This window comes from Aythya marila (assembly GCF_965140915.1).
Source record: "Aythya marila genome assembly, chromosome: 3".
NCBI lineage: Eukaryota > Metazoa > Chordata > Aves > Anseriformes > Anatidae > Aythya > Aythya marila.
Window position 1 is genome coordinate 59152322 of NC_139044.1, and position 21701 is coordinate 59174022.

Consider the following 21701-nt stretch of genomic DNA (forward strand, 5'->3'; position numbering starts at 1 on the left):
AGATGTATGTTTCGGCGCAGGCTTTTTAACATCCTAATTTATAAAAAAGATTTTGAGTTGGAATGGGGAAGATGTAAGAGTGTTGCTGGTGGATTACGCAGCAATATACTTTTAATGAGAAAATGTTTTATCATGGCAATTTTACCTCGAAACTCAGATTTAGCAGCAGCTTTACATCTTTGCTGATTAATTCTAGTGTTTGTGAAAAATACAGTGAAGACAACTGCCATAAAACAGCTCATTACCTCCTCCAAAACAGAAAGACAAATGCAGGAAAAAAAATGAGTAATGTAATTCTAGAGATATTTGATATCACTTCCATTAGTTTCAACACTAAGAGTGCATCAGTTAAACAGGAATTTGGACAAAATAAATAAATAAAACAAGGCAAAGTTGTCTGTGGAAAAAAGTGGTAGACTATGGACCACAGCATAGAAATCCATCAACTCAAAACTCAATCAGATCCGCTGACTCTTACAAAAGAGATGTTTTAGGACAATCATTTTGGAAAGTCAGGTCATTTGCATCAGATGTCGAGTCTTGGCCTTTAGAATTAGGGCCAACAGTACATTCACAGCGTGTAGAAGCTTACTGGAAAATGTTGCTTTAAGTACAGGACTGCACTAAGGAAGTCTGCTTCTGACATTATTCAAAGAAGTCATGTATGCTTTGTCTTACGAAAGATCAGAACAAACTGACGGTGCTTCAAAGAGGTGACATAGCGTATGCTGTAAGCTTTTAGACTTAAAAACATAAAAAAGCAAAAAAGGCAGACTCAGCAACCCTAACTAGTCTTCAACATTAATAACAAGTTAAATCAGCTTAAATAATACACCACGAAGAGCTTGCCAGAATATAACCATATTTCCTTTCACCTACCTTCCACTTAAATTGCTGAGTCCAAATTTTTTTGCAGTACTTTGCAGCATTTTTATGAGGTTAGATTCCTCACCAACAATTTTGCCTTTTTTAGACTTGTTCTTCTGTTTTTCATTTAGAACTTGCACTTGATTATTTCTGTAAATTTGAAATGAAGACTTTCTGTTGATATCTTCTTCGAAGCTCATTTTGTTCAGGTTAGAAATTAAAGTATTCTCATATTCTTCTGATTTTTCTTTATGCAGGATTTTTGGTTTATAACCGTGAGTCAAAAGATCACAAGTATCAGTGTAAATGAACTGCAGAAGGTATGCGAACAGATCTGGATGAACTTTTTCGATTACATAAAGGTCACATCCAACAGCATCTTCATCTTTACGGTAGACATCTGGAGTGTCTAGTTGATCATCACTGGAAACAAACAGCTTCTTGAAGAAGTCAGAGCGTACAGCCAAGATGTATTTGTGCAGAGGGTAAGTTCTTGTGCCAATCTGAAAAGTCACATCATGGATGCTGTCCATTTCATCTGTTTCATTTAACAGCTTGCCAAAATCCTCTCCAAAACTTGATAATGACACGCTTGGAATTTCATAGAGACTAGAAAAAAATTAATCCCATAAGAAAATCTACTTTTTACAATCCCGTAAAATTTTACACAGTACGGTTAGTGAAGAGCTGTGAGGGTGTTCTCTTTTTTTTTTTTTTTAATATTTTTTTATTATTATTTTCTTACGTTGCTGGACTAACCAATTTCATGTCTTATTCTTTACTAAAAGAACCAATAATATGCTACTTAGACTATTAAACCACATATGTAAAATCCATCATGTTTCAGAATATCAAAACCAGCATTTCATCTTCATAATTAAGCCCGTATTCATGTATTTTCAGATCTCTCTCAATTTTCCAACAACAGGACACAAATATTTGCTGTATTTCACATTACAGTTCAAAGCAGTAGGAAAAAAGCTAATATCTACTCCTGTATCAGATATATTAGAAACTATTACAGGAGTGCAAGGAACATAATTCGGTAGTCTATTCATTTTTCCAAACAGAGATCCACTTTTCGCTTTCATTTAGAAGTTGATGAATGGATGAATTTCTACAGTGCTTAGCTCTCAGAGTGTATTAAGAACTTACTAAGAACTACATTGTAAATGCTTGCTTTAAACTCTTCAGATAAGATATCAATGCTACCTATCTTAATTACTCAAAGAACTCAACTTATTCATTTGTATAACATAGCTGATTACTAACGTGCTATTCTCTGGCACTATAGATAACCACATATACTGTGAGTTCTATATGAGCTGAAAATTAGGCTTGTTTGAAAAGCAGAACAATTTAGTTGTTATCACATGCACAGACACACAGAGGAAGAAATACATTCATTGGTATTTTAAATATACCTGGTTTTAGGATCTGACTGTAAAACAGCAAAGTTGCATCCATTAGGATCTGTAGCAACACTAACTGCTCGGTGGACAAAAGTAAGTTTCTGAAGTCGAATTCTTTCATAGACGCTGTTTGTTTCGGATGAAGAAGGTGTTTCACATGAAGCATTCTGAGGGCTTGATACAAGTTCTGCTAAAAAAAAGATGTGAAAAAGAACACAAGATGGTCAAACTAATTAAAATGTGCAACTGCTAAAGAAGTCATAAATCTTCATAAATCTTGCCTTCTTTTAAGTCCACTGATGCAGTCACTGATAAAGTCTGGACTATGCTGAAGATTTCAGCTCACATATCAACATGTTTATTAAAACTTTCAAAAAACAGTAATACATAGAAAGCTCTAATTTATTACAAAGCAATCAGAACGTCAACTAGGCATTCACCCAGTCAACAGATCTGAATTCTGAAGCTTCCTTAAAGATACTAAAGCTACAAAACGAACATCAATAAGCAGAAAGAACAGAGTGCCTACAGATATGTAGCAGCACCAGGACAAATAATGCAAAAAGGTGTTTGGGAACCACTATATGATGTAGAATAAAGGAAAGTAATGACAGAACAAAACTAGTACGCAACTCTGCAATGAGCAACAGAGGATTTTCTTGCTGTCAAAAAATAAGCTAATTTCTGCATAAAATTAAAGATGGAATCTAGATATCAAATGAGGCAGAACTACGAAATAAATCTGTAAAGCTCAAATACATCCCAAGTTGGGACTAGATCCATTGCTATCTACAGGCTTTTAAGATATCTAAATAAATAGAGACCACAGTTTCAATTGAAATCCTATCCTGTAGTAGAGAGGTATGTTCTTTGCAGAAAAACAATCCATTAGGACCTCTTCTCAGCAATATGAGCCAAGTGAATAAGCAAGAAAGTGCTCTGGAGACCATACTACTTTCAGATAAGGGTCTGTGAAGCAAAATAAGGTTTCACCAGCTGAGCAATGACAAGCAAGTACATGCTCCTCTTTTAATTCAATGCTAGTTTTCTAGGACTGGTCATTTAATGTGTGACAAAATTGTTATGCTGGACACCTGTACTATCACTGATTTTTTAGAAGTACTCTTCTTCCTGGAAATCTCCACCTGAAGGTTAACCAAAGCGTAAGCCTTAGGATTACTGATGAAAGAAAACAGTAGTGGTCAGTGTACCAACCATGTAGAAAAGAAAGAACTTGACACATAGTACCATTAGATCAAGCAGCAAGAAACAGACTGTAAAAGTTTAATCAAACTTTTTTTTATTGATTTTAAGTACTTCAAATTAGAAAGTCGTAACTAACCTTTCTTTTCTGACATTTTTTTCCCTTCTTCCAGCCACTTGCCAGTAAAGGCTTCACCATCCTGTGTGACAAACATCATTTCATTCTTATTTAAAGCAACATCGGACATGAAGACTTGCCGGCCATACACCCAACGACACTGCTTCATGGAATTGTTAGACGACTTCCAGCAAAAAACCTGTAACATCAGTACCATTTTTTCAGAGAATGGGAAAACACCCATACAATATAAAGACAGTTGATATTATACAACACAGTATTTTTTAAACACAAGAACACGCCACCTCAAAGTCACATATAAAAAGAGAACAATGTCCTCTAAAGTCTTATCCTAAAACATTATGAGCATCTATTACAAAGAACCTACAAGTAAAATGGGGAAACCCTATTACGATATCTAATCTATTTGCCCACAAAGGGCATTTGAAAAGCTTCTCTGATTATTTAAACATCTTTGTAACATTTATTTACAGGACAGTTTTTACTGCCATTTCAGTACAGACAGCAAAAGGTAACAAGTCAAGTCAAGCAACAAGCTTAATCCAATTCTTGATTTACAAGTTTTTTCCCCTGGTTTGCTTAGAAATCAGGGGAAATTCAAAGCTAACAGAGCAAAAACATAAAACATTTCTTGCTGATTGTTTGACAAAAATCTTAAGTTTCTCTGTAGCATCCAAGGTTCTGCAGCGGAGACTACAAACAAATAAAAACATGAAAACATTCAACACAAACATGAAGGACTACAGGCATGAAAAAGAAGCGTGGCCAGTACACTGAGGGAGGCGATTCTCCCCATTTGCTCTGCTCTCATGAGACCCCACCTGGAATCCCATGTTCAGCTCTGGGGCACCCAGCACAAGAAGAACATGGACCTACTACAATGAGTACAGAGGAGGGCCTAAAAGATGATCAAGAGGCTGGAGCACCTCTCCTATAAAGACAGGCTAAGGGAGTTGGGGTTGTTCAGCCTAGAGAAGAGAAGACCTGGGGAGACCTTAGAACAACCTTCCAATACCTAAAGTTGGCCAACAGGAAAGCTGGGGACAGACTCTTTGTCAGGGAGTGCAGGGATAGGACAAGGAGTAATGGCTTTAAACAAAAAGAGGGTAGATTCAGATTAGATATAAGGAAGAAATTCTTTACTCAGAGGGTGGCAAGGCCCTGGCACAGGCTGCCCAGAGAAGCTGTGGATGCCCCATCCCTGGATGTGTTCAAGTCCAGGCTGGATGGAGCTTTGGGCAACTTGGTCTGGTGGGAGGTGTCCTGGCCCCCAGCATGGGTTTGGGTCTGGATGATCTTTTAGGTCCCTTCCAATCCAAACCACTCTATGATTTTATGCACAGCAGGACCCCATACACAGGTGTACCGTGGGTGTCCGTAAGAAGTGCGCACACAGCAACAATCCTGTGGAAAGTAAGCCCAGATGTGACATCAGTGATGCTAAAGTTGGGCTTTCTTCTTGCCCCATTGAAGGAGGTGCAAAGGTCTGTCAATACCTACGTAAGGAAGAGACAAAGGAATCTGACCTGTTTCCCTCTCGTGCATTGCAGAATCAGTGGTCCAAGTGCTCTGCTCAAGCAGTGCCAACCACAGCAGGCTGCCCAGAACCATGGCCAGATGGCTTGACCATATTCAAGGTGTGAGACTCCACGATCTGTCTGGACAACCTACATCCATGCTCAGTCACCTTAACAGTGAAAAACCTTCCTGATGTTCAGAGGGAACCTCCTTGAGATTCCCTCCAAGGCCTCTCTTCTCTTGGCTAAGAAGCACTCTCCTGAAGATAGTACTAGACTAGGAAGTGTTGATACAGCAAAAAGAAGTACTAAGATCCCATCCCTCTCTTTACTCCATAATGCCTACATCACTAAATCACAAATCCTAGCATTTGCCAGCATTTAGCATGGGAAGTATGCCAGGTAGGTTGACAGTTCCACTGATGCAGGAAGATAAGTAGTTTCTCTCTGTCAAAGTAGTATCACAAAAATGTCAAAAGGGCACTACCAATAATACAGATGCTAGAGATGCTAAGCCCCATATGAGCAAATACTGAACTGGCAGTTTATCATCTCTGATACACCTAACGACCTAATAAACTGATAAGATCTATTCAAATAAATGCAAGGAGAGAAAGGAAAATACACACACTGATCTCTATTTTGATACACAAAGTCACTTTTCAACATTCTTGAAGGCAGCACTTCAGTAACAACATGTTTTCTCAAATGCCACTAGATGGCACTGAAGGCTTAGGTCTCCCAGTGAACAGACCTATGCTAGAAAAGGCTACTGAAGTACCCCATAAACTACTCTTCTGTGAGAGAACAAGGGAAGAAAACAATAAATCTTCCATATTACTGCAGTTTTAAGAAAACACAGTGTCTACATTTAGCTGTAAATCCTAAGCTATTCACTGGGTTTAGCTGTAACTTCTCTGCAATACAAGGGACATTTCATCTACAGAAATGCTGCTTTTCAGCAAACATGCCAGAGGCTATTTCTGAAACTGTTTCTGGAAGGTGTAAAAGTGACCAGGGATGCAGGATAAAAGGAGACAGGAAAGAAAAAAGACCATGCATGCTATAACCACTTCTGCAGGCAGAAATAAAAGAGCTTCAACCTCCAATGAAAAGACATCAGATGTTTACAAATTTAAAAATAAACTACTGTACATTACTTACACAGTTCATCCCATAGTTGTTTTTTTGTGTGTTTTTTTTTTTTTTTTTTAAATGAATTGCATATTCTCTATGAATGATTTTGTACCACCAGCTTATGTTTAAAGTAGAACAATAAAGATACAGTTATCTGGTTATTGTTTCAGCATGCATTTTAAATTCCTACCCAAGGTAAGTTTCACTTCAATTCTCAAATCAAAACACAGGCTCACCAAGGGAGCCCAAATGGTTTCATTCTTATTAATCAGCTTATTTATGCAGCTTACTATATAATAACAATTTTAGGAACACAACTTACCCTTCCAGCTTCATCCAGTGCTAAAATGCAAATCTTCTGACCCCCATTTTCTTTAAGATGCTGGGTATCTACCTTGTATTCCAAGCAGCCCCCATTAACCAGAACTTTTTTCAGGTTCAGCTGTCTGAAAGAACGCAAAATATTAAAGTAGTATTTCTTCTTCACATACAGATATTGCTCCTATGATAAAATGCGTTCGCTCATTTAGAGAAACAATTTAAAAAAGCTGAAGTAGTGACACTGAACAGCTACTTAAGTTTACTTAACCCCTGCTGGTATAACTAACAATTGGTAATAAAATACTATTAGTGGACTACATTTTTTGCCCCCCCCCCCTTTTTTTTTTTTTTTTTTTTTTTTTTAAGTAAGTTGCATCCTATCCACACGTTCTTCACAAAATTCCATGAGTGAAAACCACTGTATGGTTTAGCTTTGATTTTAGGCATTACAAAAACTACAGTCTTAAGAGTTTTATTTAGCAGTTTGCATTAAAAGACCTATTCTATCCCAGTAAGCTGTTTCTCACTTTCTTTGGGGGCATTGTTTTTAACTGATCAGAACCATGCAAGATAACACTTCTCAGTTTCCTAATACAAGACTGTAGTAAATGGAGTTAAGTTTTTCCAAGTATCAGCACTGTTATTTAACATGTAAAAAATAAAGTATAAAATAACCCTTAAGCTAACACATGTATATGAATATTGCTACAATTTTAATCATAGCTGAAAAGATATAACTAGGAGCTGTCAAAATTTGTTAATCACCTCTTCTGAATAGTTAATGTAAACTAAGTCAGAGAGAATGGGACCATATGATTTAATAATAGTAATTTATGAGTCATAGGCCTAGTTTCTTCAACAGGTTTTACATTCCAGTTTTAGCACATGGACCAGATGACTTCACAAGGTCACCCTTTCAAACCAAAATTACTCCGCGTAGCATGATACATCCACATGTTCTTTATTAAATACAGAGCCAAACTTACTGACTCAAAATCATAACAACATAACTAAATACAACAGCACACCTTCAGTGCCTCTGCCAAGACAAATATATACAAACTGAGGTCAACAGATGAACAAGAAATACCAGTTTCAAAGTTTTAAAACCCACGGCATGGAATATTTCTTGTTAATATGCTTTTCTAAACTTCCTCGGTGTACTACGAGTGGATCTTAGGCTCATCTAATAACAAAAAAAAAAAAAAGGATGGCTCCGGTTCATATTTAAGAACTGCAAATGAAGAAAACTCGGTGAAACATTGTATTAGCCCTACTTTATACACAAAAGTCTTTAAAATAGTTGCAAGCATAAGACTACAGTGAAATCTACACCTCATAATTCACAACAAATTAGACAAGTAACACATACTTTGAAGCCATCTTTTTGCACTGGTAGTCTGCAAGCAGATATATATCTCCTCTTTCAGTGACGCATACTGTAGCACCATCACTTGCAGACACCAGGGACACAGAGGTATCTTTATGGTGCAGAGCAGAAACTTGGCGAGGTGCAGTTATACATTTTTCACCATTAGGATCCAGCAGATAACCTAGAAAATACAACCCACCCCAAAAGCATCATTTCACATTCCACACATTGTTCATTCAGAGAACATTGTTATGCTACTTTCAAGAACTTTTTACGTTCTGTAAGACTTTCTCGGTAGTTAGATAATTTATCTTCAAAGTAAGACAGGTAACAGATGCACCACACATACTAGAAAATATTCAAGATCTGATACAAATAATAAAGTAAGACCTATGCTACAGGGCCAGCTATTTAATATGGTTAGACTCTACAGTCGTACTGCCTTTCATTCCAAAGAAAGACCGTTTGTTTGATCACATTACAGTTCATGACACTAGAAGTACTATCACACTGGCATAAATTAAGGCTGGGAGTTAATGTGAAAGAAAAGACAAGGTTGGAGTTGTAATGTAAGAACTCCGAAAACATAAAAAAATCATGTCATTACTGCTCTGCTGCATTAAGAATCCTAAAACAAATAATCTATGAAAAGGTACACAGCATAATCCTGCTTTGCATGCACTTATGTCTGCACCACAGAGTGGACTGGGGTACAAAAATCCAGGAATATGCAGCAGATCTACCTCTAAAGATGAAAGCAGCCCTGTTCTGACAGGGTAGCGCTATGCCCAAACCTCCTATAGAGGGAGGAAGTTTATTACCACAGATCCATCACGGTTCCCAGCTGATAAAACTATACCACTTATGATACAAGCTACTGTCTCCATATGGTCCTGCACTGGGCCATGTGCATATCAGAAGAATCTCAACAGCACACGCAACCACAAAGAAATGTGATAGATGCATATACAAAAATGCATCAAAAAAAAAGAACAAATATGCAATAGTAAGATACTTCTCAGACAGACATGTTTTTTCACATGCCTTTTTAATCTTAAATTGAATACAAAAATGTCTGAACCTGATGTCAGAAGCGACAAAGATTAACTAAGTACCATTAACTAAGTACCAAGCTAGCTAAATTTTGTATGCACAAAGATACAGGAGTGTGGAAATGCAAAATCTAAACCAAAACTGCAGCATCTGTTTATTAGAAAAGACAAATGCAATTAAAATATCCCATTCGTACAATAAATTAGGAAGTTCACTAGTTGGCAAGATATATATATATTTTTTTAACGTTTTCTTTCCTTCAGAATAAGATTGAATTAAGTGAAGATTCTGGTAATGATGTTGAAAAAAAATCTACAAACGGGAAAGCATTTTACTTCAAAAAGATAGTATAAAAAAAAGCTATCAGTAGCTTGTTTACAGCGCACGGGGAAAAAAAGGACATAGGCAGGATTGATAAAAGCTAGTTTATGATTTATTAAGGACAGTATCAGTGAGACTTGGGGTAATTTGCAACACAAACAGTAACATTGTTTCCTGAATGGCTTCAGTAGCAGAACCACTCAAGATACACAGGAAGAAAATGAATTATAAAGAATTCAAATGCCAGAGCTCGAGTCAGACTAGCTCCCATCATCTCAAAATGCAAGTGATTGCCAGTAATAAAAAATATTCTCCAAAAGAAGTGTGGAAGCTTGAAATCACCAGATTGGAAGAGGAAAAAAAAAATAAAGAGAGAAAGCTTTAACCAAGCTTCTGTTGTAAGAAGCAAACAACAGCTTTAGTATGAGTAACATCTTTTAATGGCTGGGTTTTACTTTCAGAACACTTCTACCTTACCTAGTTGGCCGCCATTCAGCCCCATGGTATACACTGCTTCCTTAGTCCATAGCACTGTATGGAATCTGCCTGCAGCCACTCCAATCACCATTCTACCTTTCAGGTTTTTTGCCTGAACCTAAGCACAAATCCAAAGTACATCTTAATATTAAGCAGCAACGGGTGAATTTCACATGTACAAACTTCTGACAACATTTAACTCCCAAAGTCATTAAGAATACAGTATTGGTACAGTATCCATGTACAGTCTAATAAGTCAGGATTATTTCAGAAGTTTGTCAAGTGGGACACTTGAGACCGAAAAAATCTTTCTTTTCAGTATCTCATCAAAACTAGAATCTAATCTTCTTAGGCTGTCTTCATATGTAAGATGCCAAACAGGACGGCACAGCACACGTGTAAGACAGGCAAAGACAACTCAGGTGCTGCTAAAGTGTCAATTAAAGTTTCAACTTGTAAGCCATAATGCCCTAAACACACTGCAGACCACTGTAATACTAATTCCACATGTCAAACTTGATTTGGTATTCCAGATAATTCTTGGTGATCGAGATTAAAGTAAATACTGTGGATAAACAGTTATCATTACACAACTGAAGGGCATCCCATTGCACCCCAAAACACTACCCTGTTGCACTTTTGCCAAATATTATTCCCTACTTTTATAATACTAGCAGTACAATTTTATTTTACTTTTTTTACTCCAGATCAAACTTCTTTTCAATAAAAGGTGAAATAATTCTAATTTCCTTTAGAAATATATATAGATCAAGCATAGAAATATAGTGAAGTTGCAAGTATTTAACCTCTCCTGAAGCCTCATGGGCTCTCTTTGGTTATTTCTCCTCCCCGTTTCTATTCTTCCCAAAGTACTACAATTCCAGAATCAGTGCTTCCAGCAAAGTACACTATCGTCAAACTCTTAGATCCATCATTCAGTAATCCAAAAAGTTTTAGGATTATTAGTCTCAAGTAATGGATACTCATTATTCTTAGTCCATTTCAGCTACAGAACTATTTGGGGGGAAAGGTTTTTGTAAACTGGAGCTTGTATTGTACTTGCTACTAAAAACTTTAGCATTTTCCAGATTACAAACTGAGATGTAAATCAGGACATAGGTAAGTAAGTATTTAAGATTGAGATGTATGGTAACAGATTTTATCTGAACTCAGATTCCATTCTACGGTCCTGAAAAACTTTAAAAGTTATTTATATCATCTTCTATTTCACTTTCTGTTAAAAGAAAACAACAAAAAAACAACAAAACATCAGCCAAAAACTTGTGGCGTGGTTTAATTTTATTTTTACCTGTCTGGGAACATTGCAGTTAGCAGGAGGAGGAAGAATACCCAACTGATGGAAAGTATTTAGACCAAACGTGTAAACGCATCCATCTTCTGTTAAAACAACAGTATGATCCTTAGCTGCTGCTATCTGGGAGCACTGGTGGCCAACTAAGCCTTCCACAAGTCTTGGAACCTAAACAAGAAAAAAAAAAAGTTTTATATTAGTCATTGGCCACATAATTAACTACAGTGACACAAACAGAACATCATAAAACACTGAAATACAGATGAAAATCAATGTGAAAATACAATATACTCATTAACAAAGTTACCACATCCAATGCAATGAGACAAATTACTTTCCATGAGGTATGTGAAACACATCCTTTGCTATCAAGGGAGAGATTTTAAACTACGTGCTCTGAAATCAGGGTGGGAGCTATATTTTGAGGAAGGTAGAAGTGTATTAACTGTTAGATCTTTTGTTCTTTTGTTTTTAAATTACAGTGAGCAATAGTGGTTTCTCCCTTCCACCCAAATACAGGATAATCCAAAGAAAACTACACAGAATAAGGAAGCAGTTCTGTATCTTTGACGCTTTATACCCTCTACCTGGAATTTTCTTTTATTTGACTGAGCAACATCCCATTTTGTAAACAGTTTGTATCCCCTTTGAAAAGAAAATCTCATTTTCTAGAACTGTATCCTTTAAAAAAAACGTTCAAAAGAGATCTCCAATCTTCACCATAGCATCCAGCAACAGAGTATCAAGTTTTACCAGATATTCAATATTAGTAATTCTTAAAAATTAGAAGTATTGTGCTGTAAACTAAATACACATTACCAGGTACACAGGATAAGATACTGAAATCTGAGTTATACTGCCATCATATCTGTCTTCTCAAATTTTGGTTTTGCATACTGCAATACTACTACTCAGATGAGTTCACTTAATAGCCGTGCAAGTCTAACAAGAAGCAACCCTACCATCACTACCAACTCCACAGAACTGCTTCTGCCAGTCTTGACACTTATCTGACAGCATCATAAATCTATTTAAAAGACCAGCCCAGCAGAAAACCATTTGCTTCCACTTATCTGGCATCCTCTACCTTTTGGACCAACTTAAACCTAACCCAAAAGCTTCACCTCAGTATAAAATTATCTTAAATTATAATACATTTAAATGTTTGTTCTTCTACTCTTTGTCACATCACTTCTAGTACTGTAGCAGTTTTCTTCTGTTATTTTGGTGGGGAAAGGTCATGTTTTTTATTTAAAATCAACAGTAAATTGACTAAAAAAAAGTTAAGAGTACACTCACAGAAACTCTAATTCAGACTTCCTGTTTGATATCAAAGAAATATCATGCTAGACTACACACAAGACAGGACTAAGATACCAGGCATGTCTGTTCATCACCATGACCCAAACGTCCTCCTTGTCCATGTCCACACGTATAAATTTGACCTTTGTGGGAAAGGAACACTGAGTGGAATTTGCAGAGTACCACCTGAAAGAAAAGGGACAAAAAAAGAAGACAAATTAGTTTTCTTAGATAGTCCCAAAACACCTGTGAAAACTACCACATGAACAAGTCCAACTTTATTAAAGATAACTTATCATAATACAAACAGAACTCGTAAATCCGTATCCAATGCTGCAATACAGAATCTTCAACCCAAGGCTTAAATAACCTAGGCAGTGTTTTCAAAAATGCAAATAATCCAAGCTGTTACTACGGTATCCTTTCTAGCATGCTTTTATAATTACTCATGTGAACGCTAACAAACTAAAAAAGAGAAATTGTTGCTACTGAATAGGTAAAAACACAATGAAGAGGCATGATTACAGCCTCACGCTGTTGGCCCCCTGCAAAACCTGCCCTGAAGTTAGTTCAGTTAACCAACATGAGTTCTTTCTATTACCACTATAACCACAACAAACAACCTCACAAAGAAAGGGAGAATTCAACTGAAAGTGAAATGCATCTATTGCATGCATTTCCCTGACCTCTGCTTAGATAGCAAATTTACTGCAGCTTTCCATACAAATCTGATGACTAGGCTGGCCACAGCACACAGAGTCCCCAGAACAGATTAAACTACAGTGTAGGCCACAGTATAGGAAAGTAGGCCAATTTATAAAACTATTGCCAGGATTTTCTGTTACTCAGGTACAGAAAACAAGATTTAGGCACACTTCTCGTTATTTCACTGCTTTACCTGTGTAGTAAACCTCTTTAAAAGCTAAGATTTAAATGATACAACAAATACTCTCTAAGGTTATGATTCACCTTTTCATGAAAATATGGGTAAGATTCCAGTATTACAGCACAGGCAGTACCATATCAAGTCACAAGGAACACAAAACACCTGCTTTAAATTTAATATATATTGCCTTAACTTATTTCAAGAGTTTGTATTTATCAAAATCTGTTCAAGCATGGCCCTGCAGGCTAGTAGAAGCCCAAAAGATTCAGTTTTAAGGGCAACAATACCGACTCAGATTTGCTGAAAGAAACACATTAAAACTGCTGCAGATTTTGCATTTTGCACTAAATGCTTGTTCAATCTGTACTGTAAACTATTCTTAAACTGAAGTCACAAGTTATTAGGAACAAACTACATTAATAGAAGTGCTGTAACAGCACAAGCTGCTTTCAACACAAGACAACTTTTAATTCCACACATACCAAACAAGTTCACTGTCCCACTTCAGTTCACTACGGGAGCTGCATTAGAAGTGAGAAACTTAAAACATTTACAGAAGCATCACACTTCTGAATTATTTTAGTCATCTACAAGCCATATATCCAAGGCAAATCATCAATATCTATCAAAAAACATTCTCCCCACCAAACACAGAGAACCATAATTCCCATTGGGGGATATGGGGATGTAGAGCAGCAAAAACATAATACAGCAGGCCAAGTCAAGCATTTCCTGGCTGCTCTAAGCTGCTTACCAGATCAATGGAGACTGCTTGCTGAAAAATAACTAGGAAGAAAAAAATGTAATAAATAAAATAAAAATCAGACCCAACAATTTATTCCTCTGTATACTTTCAAAAGTTGATGACATTTTTGATAGTTGCTTCCCCCTACACACCCCTCCAGGTTCACGGAGTAAGATGCCTACATAAGACTTCTAGAATACCTGCTTGATATAAATGCTGTTCCGAGGAAAGAGGTCCACCAATTCAGGATGATGTTTACTCTGTTGACCGCCATGACCCAAAGTAAAATTTATATTGTTTCCCCAGGTGTAAACTTCTGTGGGATCTGCAATGAAAAATATTATCTCTGCAGCTTGTCAACATAGCAGTTTCATGCATACTGAATTTGAAAAGTAACTCCTGCTGTTTCTATTAAAGATTTGAAGAGAAAAGTTGTTTAAAAAGATATTCTTATGAAAAGTAAGATGCTACAACAAAATACTTTGACTACAACATACAGAAAACCACCACTACTCACATTTATTTTCCAGCTGCATAAAATGCAAGCATTCCACAGCAGTAGATTTACTGTAGATGTTTTCAGAAGATCATTACTACCACCTTAGGTTACATGCGCTTTTCTTTTTCAATTTAGCAAAAAGCCTTTCCCAGAAACTCTTATGCACAGAAGCCATAAGCACCTTCATTATCTTTTATTATTTTTTAAATAACCTCTCAGTTACAGGGACATCCAGGAAACCAACGCACATTCGATCATGTTGCACTACTATTATAAGAACTAAAGAATTTCACAATACATTGCAATGTAAAATTAATACATGAAATTCAGGATTTGCAGAACCAAAACCACTTAAATTGACTGGAAAAAAAAGCTGAAAAGGACTTTCAATGTACAACCACACTACATTTGGAGACATGGAGAAAAGAACCTAGAAGAGGGGTACAAATATAATAAAACAGCATAAAAGTAAGTAAAAAAAAAACCACCGGAAAAACTTGTTTCCTGTCCAAGAAAAGCTTGTGTGATATGAGTTATTCTTACTCAATCATTTCCTATTTCAAGTTACTGTATTTAGAGTGACTGTAGCTAATGTACCAAGTTATCTTACCTTAAATGTATTCTGAAGATTCAAGAACATATTCCCTCTCTTTTCACAAAAGATATAGAAGTAATGTAAACTACCCTGATGAATTCAAAGACATTGTCTTTGCTAACTTGATAGCCTCTCTGGTAACTTGAATTGAGATAAAGAGAAAAATTGTGGAATAGCAGAGGTTAGAAGATACCTCTGGCAACCATCTAGTCCAACCTATCTGCTCAAGCACGGTCAGCTAGAGCTGGCTGCCCAGGACCACATCCTTCTCAGGTTTTGAATATCTCCAAGGTCAGTCTCCACAATGTCTCTGGGCAACCTATTAAATCACTTGCTCTCCCCCAGGCCACTCTCCCTTTAAAAAACAAAACAAAACACCCTAAACCAGTGATTATTTGTCCATTCAGCATCTACATTCTGCATCTACTGTCTTGTGACATCAGTGACACCACATCTTCAGGTATTTGATAACTTATAAGATTCTAGTCAGGAACTGAAAATAGCGTCTGTGCTGGTATATATGTTAATATGCTGTTGACATATATCTCCTTGTAAAATACAATTTAAGTTATTTGATTTCCTACCGGTTTTCTTGAACACCACATGGATTGGCCTGTCTTTCATCACAAGATCCAAGGCTGATAAGCCTTCTTTATCCTGAACATACAGACTAACACCATGCTGAAATAGAAGCAGAGAAGGGGAAGAGAAGAAAAGCTAAGGTTAACTCCACAGCTTGAAGTAAACCACGTAAACATTTACAAAGCTAAATAAATCTTTAATTGAACTTCAATATTGATAAAATAAAATCTTCAGAATATTTATGGTTAATTTTAAGTAGATCTGGGGAAAAAAAATAACACAACAAAACACCAATAGTTTAATTCTGTTCAGCTGCACACATTTTGTGGTGGTTCATTAACTGAGGAATTACTGCATGAAAACTGATTGAGCAATAAGAATCAGGGAAACACAGAGGAAACTCACCTGAATGAAAGTAAAGCACTGCCATCTAGAAAGAGCAAGAGGGCAACTACTTACCAAAAATGCTTTTATCATCTTTGAAAAATACATTTTCTTCTACTGTCAAGTTTTTTTTGTTTGTTTGTTTGTTTTTTGTTTTAAAAGTTTTGATATGCTAGAGAAGTGAAAATTTTGAAAAAAAATACCATGAATTTGAAAACAAGTAGGGAACAATACTTCACAGTTGCTGAGAAAAAAAGCAAGAGGATGCAAATAGCCAGACCAGATAGACAAGAAGATTAATCTAGAGAAGATTTACTGGGGGGAGGGAGAGGTGAAATCTTATCAACAGGTATAAAAAATACCTGATAGGAGATGGGGGAAGAGGTATTATCAGTGGTACCCAGTGATAAACCACGTGGCAATGTGCACAAATTGAAATATAAGAAATTCAATTTAAACGTATAAAAATATTATTATTGGCCTGGTGTTAGAACACCAGAATGCAGATGTTTGGACAAGATGATCACCCTTTCTAGCTCAGCTATTTTATAATTATATTCTATAATCCCTTCCTGTCATTGCTATAATACCTTAAGAACACTCGCTCTTAATAACACAGTAGAGCAGAGAGACTGGGTAAGGAACTGGAAGGTAGAGCACTCTCCATGACTCGTTCTGCTTCTTAGAGGAATATCAACACAGAGACACCTATCACAAAAACCTCACTCACTTATGCAACTGATAGAAAAGAAGAATACATTTGGGGAAAACAGCATAGATCACATATAAGCAAGTATCAAAGATACAGACAAAGACACATGTTAGAGGATAGAATACATTTCCAAACTTTACATACAGCTTTGAGTTTTCTAAAGAACAGAATCACAATTCTCCTAAAAACATTTATTTTGAAAAGAAAACATCTTCTCTCTGTAGGAATACAGCACGTGAAATATGTATTTATTCTTGTTAAGAAGCAGGGAAAAAACAGCAATGCAAGAAAGGAAGGAAGGGGACTGAGTGAAAGCCCTGGTTAACATATAAGTGAAATGGGGATTCACTTAATAAAATGCTGTGCATCTTGAACTGCTTCTCTCCCAAACATAAGATCCACTGCTAATTACTACCCCTTTCAAGCTCATTATTTCACGCTCTCTAAAAATACTAATTGGTATAATTACTGACGGGTCTATTTTTGCAACGTCTTTAGTCTGACATCACGTTCATTCTGCACTTTTCAGATCCTAGTGCCGATACTGTTCATACAAACCAGTCTTTAAGGAAGTCTACGATTGATCAAGGAGCCTGACTCAGTGCTGATTTCTGTATGGGCAAAGACAGACGCCTTTGGTAAATACAAAGACAAGTTTCAAGAAAATCAGTTTATGTTGAGATCACAGTGCACTAAGACTAAGTCTCAAGAGGCTTTCCATCAAGTTTAAAGATCTACATTTCTAGAAGTGATACAACTCTAAAAATTGTAGCTACCAAGGAAAACAGCAGCTGCAAATTACTCACCTTCAGTAATGACAAAACACAGTCGATGTACCCATAGAATATACTTCTGTGCAAAGCTGTCCATCCAGACTCCTTGTCTTTTGCTGAGAGATCTACTCCTTTGGTCTCAGCCAACCAGTCTAGCACACCTTTTTTGCCACAAGACGAAGCAAGATGTAGAACGTTTCTACCAAAGGCATCCTTTATAGTTGCAGCATTGTAGCAGTAAGAAGAGAGAAAGGCCTTGATCTGGCCTTCACTTCCTCTGGTTACTACAGAAATAACATCCAGAGCATGCTGTAGAGATCGACACTTTGACGTGCAGTCTGGCATGAGAGAATTCATCTTCACTTCGGAGGCTGCTCCTCTCCTTAAGGGGAACAACCATCAAGTATATCAAGGCACTCCAATTCAGTATACAACACAGTGCCTTCAAAAAGTTGTAACTCCAAGGATGTAAATCCAGTTTTATTGAGCTGCCATTAGAAAACTTATGTTTGGCACTTGATCCAAATAAATATTTATAAATATATATTTTAAGAAGTCTTATTTCACCATTATATATAACAAATATTGTCCATAAAAAATTCCAAAGAGAACGGCCTCACATGTGGGGAGGGGGATTCCCCCTCCACACACCCTTATTCTTCTAAAACTCCATAATTGCAAGGGAGACCTGAAAGAGAACAAAACAGAACAGATCAGTAAACTGAAAATTTTTCCCCATCAACTATACCAACTTAAATGCATAACTAGAGCTTACAAGAGCAATGTGGCAAGGGTTAACTGACTCCTCATGCCATCTGAGCTTAAATAAGGCATTCAGCCAGTCTGAAAAGCCATGACTCCCTTCCCCACCCCAGAAAATACCTCCTCCCTTCCTTTGACAGAAGTCTGAGGCTACACAGTGAACTGCTGCAAAAAGTAACCTAAAGAACAACAAAAAAAATAACCCTTTCCTTCCCAGCCTCCTTAGGACCCTAACAGTTTACTAATTATATTATTACTTTGTGATCAGAAAGCAAAGACAGATGGGGAAAACAATGAAACAAAAAACCCACACAGGTGTTGAGTACATCTTGGCTGACACAAGCTTTCAGTCCCAGCCAGCCAAAGGGAGGGACCACCACAGTCTCCTTTGGCAACTTCAATGAAGTATTATCCTCAGGTTGTCTTCCCTGGCTTGAACTTCCACCCATCTCCCCACAAAGCAGGCTTCTCTCCACCACTCCCAGAGCTACTAACAAAGGTGAGAGGGAGGATAGCAACAAAGCAAAGAAAAGCAACTAGTACAAGAGACTAGTACAAGAGACTGAATTCAGACTGCTGCAGTCATGCAAGGCAAAGGTCGAAAGCTCCTGGAACTGGCAAGAAGAAATGATGGTCTAGATTGGATGGGAATGGAGCACATCTGCACACTTATTTATGTGTGCTTTCTTATGCAGATTATGGATATGCTTACTGTATTTTAGCATATTGTATGTATTACATGTTCATTATTACGTATGTATTACATGTATTTTACCTTCCTTCTTTGGTATATACTTTAAGAACTGTAAGCAAAGCCTGACAGAAGTACTCATCTAGCCTATTAAAAACTTGCAGTTAAATTTAAGTGTCACAGCACACAAACTTGAGAGAATAAAAATTACACATAAAACCATCTAAAATAGAAAAAGTGAAGTACATGCATCACCAGTGCACTGCATAAAGCAAACTGCTATTCAGTCCCAAAAGACTTCACACTAGCATTTCAAGCATAAGCATCAAAATGAGTCAAGGTGTGTTAAATCACATCAAATTCCTTGATGGTTTTGCTCGCTATTCAAACCGCAGTTTAAAGTCGTTCTACCAATGAGTAAAATATTCCAAAAAGCCAGAGAATGCTACCATGAAAGATGGATAAATGAAAGTGTTAACAACCTCCCTTCCCCCCTCCCAAAAAAAAATCTGCCATCATTCCAGCTCAGCAGTCAATGTAGACCTGCATAGGTATAGCCATGCATACCCCACTCCTTGCCCTCTCCCCAAAAGCCTGTCCATCTCAGCTTCCATTGTTCTCAGGCACTGAACATATAACAGCATTTTGCTACTGCCTCTATCTGAAAAGATATGTCAAGGAAAAATGACTTTGGAGGAAAAATCAGAAATCTCAGTCCTCCTCCTGTTTTAAGAATGATCATGGATTGCATCACAGTTTAAAACAAATGCTAGTGATGGAATCTAAACTTTCGAGAGAATAAACAAACAAAAATAACCCATAGTTCTAATCCGAGGGCATTGAAACATCTCATGACAAAGCCTCCAATGATTATTTTTCCTCTTCATTCGGAAGGGATTAAATGCTTGGTTAGGAAATCTACAGATCACAGTTGTTCACTAGGTACTTTCAAAACAATTTCTCAGAGCAATGGAAAAAAATAGTCTTTATTCCCTATAGTTCAGTCCCTCATCTCTGTCTGGGAGCAACATTTAGAAATGTTTCAGACTTAGATTGCCAGTGCATCACACACTCTTCTAAACAGCAATCATTCTAAAACTTAGTTGGACATCTGTAGGAAAAACATCACAAGTGCTATTATTACCTTCAAACCAATTTGTCACATTTCATCAATACTCCACTAGGCAATAAGATCATGCTGTGGAAGAAGTAGGAATTTTACTTCATGCCTTGTGAAGCACATCTTACATATTATTCTTTAAGACATTGCTAGTAGTGGTACGAAGAAAAATAAACATAAAAAGCACAAAGAAAAAATCCTCAGGGAAGTCATGAATAAAGCTGACTAATCTGTTAGGCCCAGTGGAATGAAACAGCACCGCCACCCAAGGCAGCAGCCCCGCCATGCCCCATGGTGTGCCTTCCCTCAGCAAATACTCACAGAATCACAGAATTTCTAGATTGTAATAGACCTCAAGATCATCGAGTCCAACCTCTGATCTAACACTAACAGTCCCCACTAAACCATATCCCTAAGCTCTACATCTAAATGTCTTTTAAAGACCTCCAGGGATGGTGACTCCACCACTTCCCTGGGCAGCCCGTTCCAATGTCTAACAACCCTTTCGGTACTCATCTATTTACAGCACTGAACTGCACAGGTAAATGGTAAAAAGAGAATGTACATCCTGGCTCCAAAAACACATGTGCCACTACAAGAAAGGAACAGAGGGGCAAGAGAAAAACTGCTCCTTTAAAGCACCTGAGCTCTAGCCTAAGAGACCAAACACCAAAACACTGTGGACAACAAACCAATTATCAAAAGGATAAAAAGTCTGCAAACAGACACAACCCTGACATGAATGCCACTATGGTGATACTTACTGCAGCTATGTGAAATGTGACTCTGCTGAATTACTTCTTTGTAAGTCATCCTAACCCAGCCCTCCTTTTCTATAAACATTACAACACTAGATACTATATTGGTACATTGATACATGCACCTTGTATTTCAAGACAGATGGCTGTCAATCACGGCTTCAACCCTCCACAACAATGACACGCCAATAACAGTCACGTTATTGCAATATCTGAAAGGAGTTAACAATCAGATCCAGCTATCTTGAAATACGAAGTAGGTCTTTAAGTGAAACCTTTCAACTTTAAAATTGTGAAGTGATGCTCACGTCTGTGTGAAAATCTTGTGATTGCTGTCAAAACGCTTAGTTCTGCTATATGTCTCAGCTGAACAACCAGCACCGAAAACAAGCTCAAAATAGGTACAGTACCAGCAGATATTTGCAGATACTTCTATAGACTTTTCACCATTATCTAAATTCGTGTAATAACACTAGTATCTTCCTAACACTGCAGTTATTGAAAGGCAAATATGTAAGTAAGGTTAACACCTTTTAAACGTTTTTATGTATGATACAATGGGTTGGAATTCAAATTCTTCTTAATTATCATTTTCATTAGAGAAAAAAAGTTGACACAAAATGGAGGAATTAGAAAAACACACAGACTATCTCAAAGACGTTTTTATTTCAGCATCAAGTGGTTTTCTGCATTTTCCCCCAAGAGACATGAGCTACTTAGTATAATGCATGTATTCACAGCCCAAGAAAACTTAAAAAGAT

At 37.0% G+C, this 21701-nt stretch overlaps 1 protein-coding gene across 3 annotated transcripts in view; it reads right to left on the bottom strand.

The window, feature by feature from the left end:
• IBTK (inhibitor of Bruton tyrosine kinase) overlaps positions 1-21701 on the bottom strand; it is a 52972-nt gene that overhangs the window by 26893 nt on the left and 4378 nt on the right. For 2 of the 3 annotated variants that reach the window (XM_082756621.1, XM_082756619.1), the window contains exons 2-12: positions 17643-18297; positions 15743-15839; positions 14265-14389; positions 12509-12619; positions 11129-11299; positions 9820-9937; positions 7969-8149; positions 6598-6721; positions 3622-3799; positions 2292-2469; positions 880-1476 (exon numbers count right to left, since the gene is read on the bottom strand). In XM_082756621.1, coding sequence (XP_082612747.1) covers positions 880-1476; positions 2292-2469; positions 3622-3799; positions 6598-6721; positions 7969-8149; positions 9820-9937; positions 11129-11299; positions 12509-12619; positions 14265-14389; positions 15743-15839; positions 17643-17966 — 2204 coding nt within the window. In that variant the 5' untranslated portion in view covers positions 17967-18297. The remainder of the gene's footprint in view (positions 1-879; positions 1477-2291; positions 2470-3621; positions 3800-6597; positions 6722-7968; positions 8150-9819; positions 9938-11128; positions 11300-12508; positions 12620-14264; positions 14390-15742; positions 15840-17642; positions 18298-21701) is intronic. The other variant, XM_082756620.1, reaches the window with a different exon arrangement.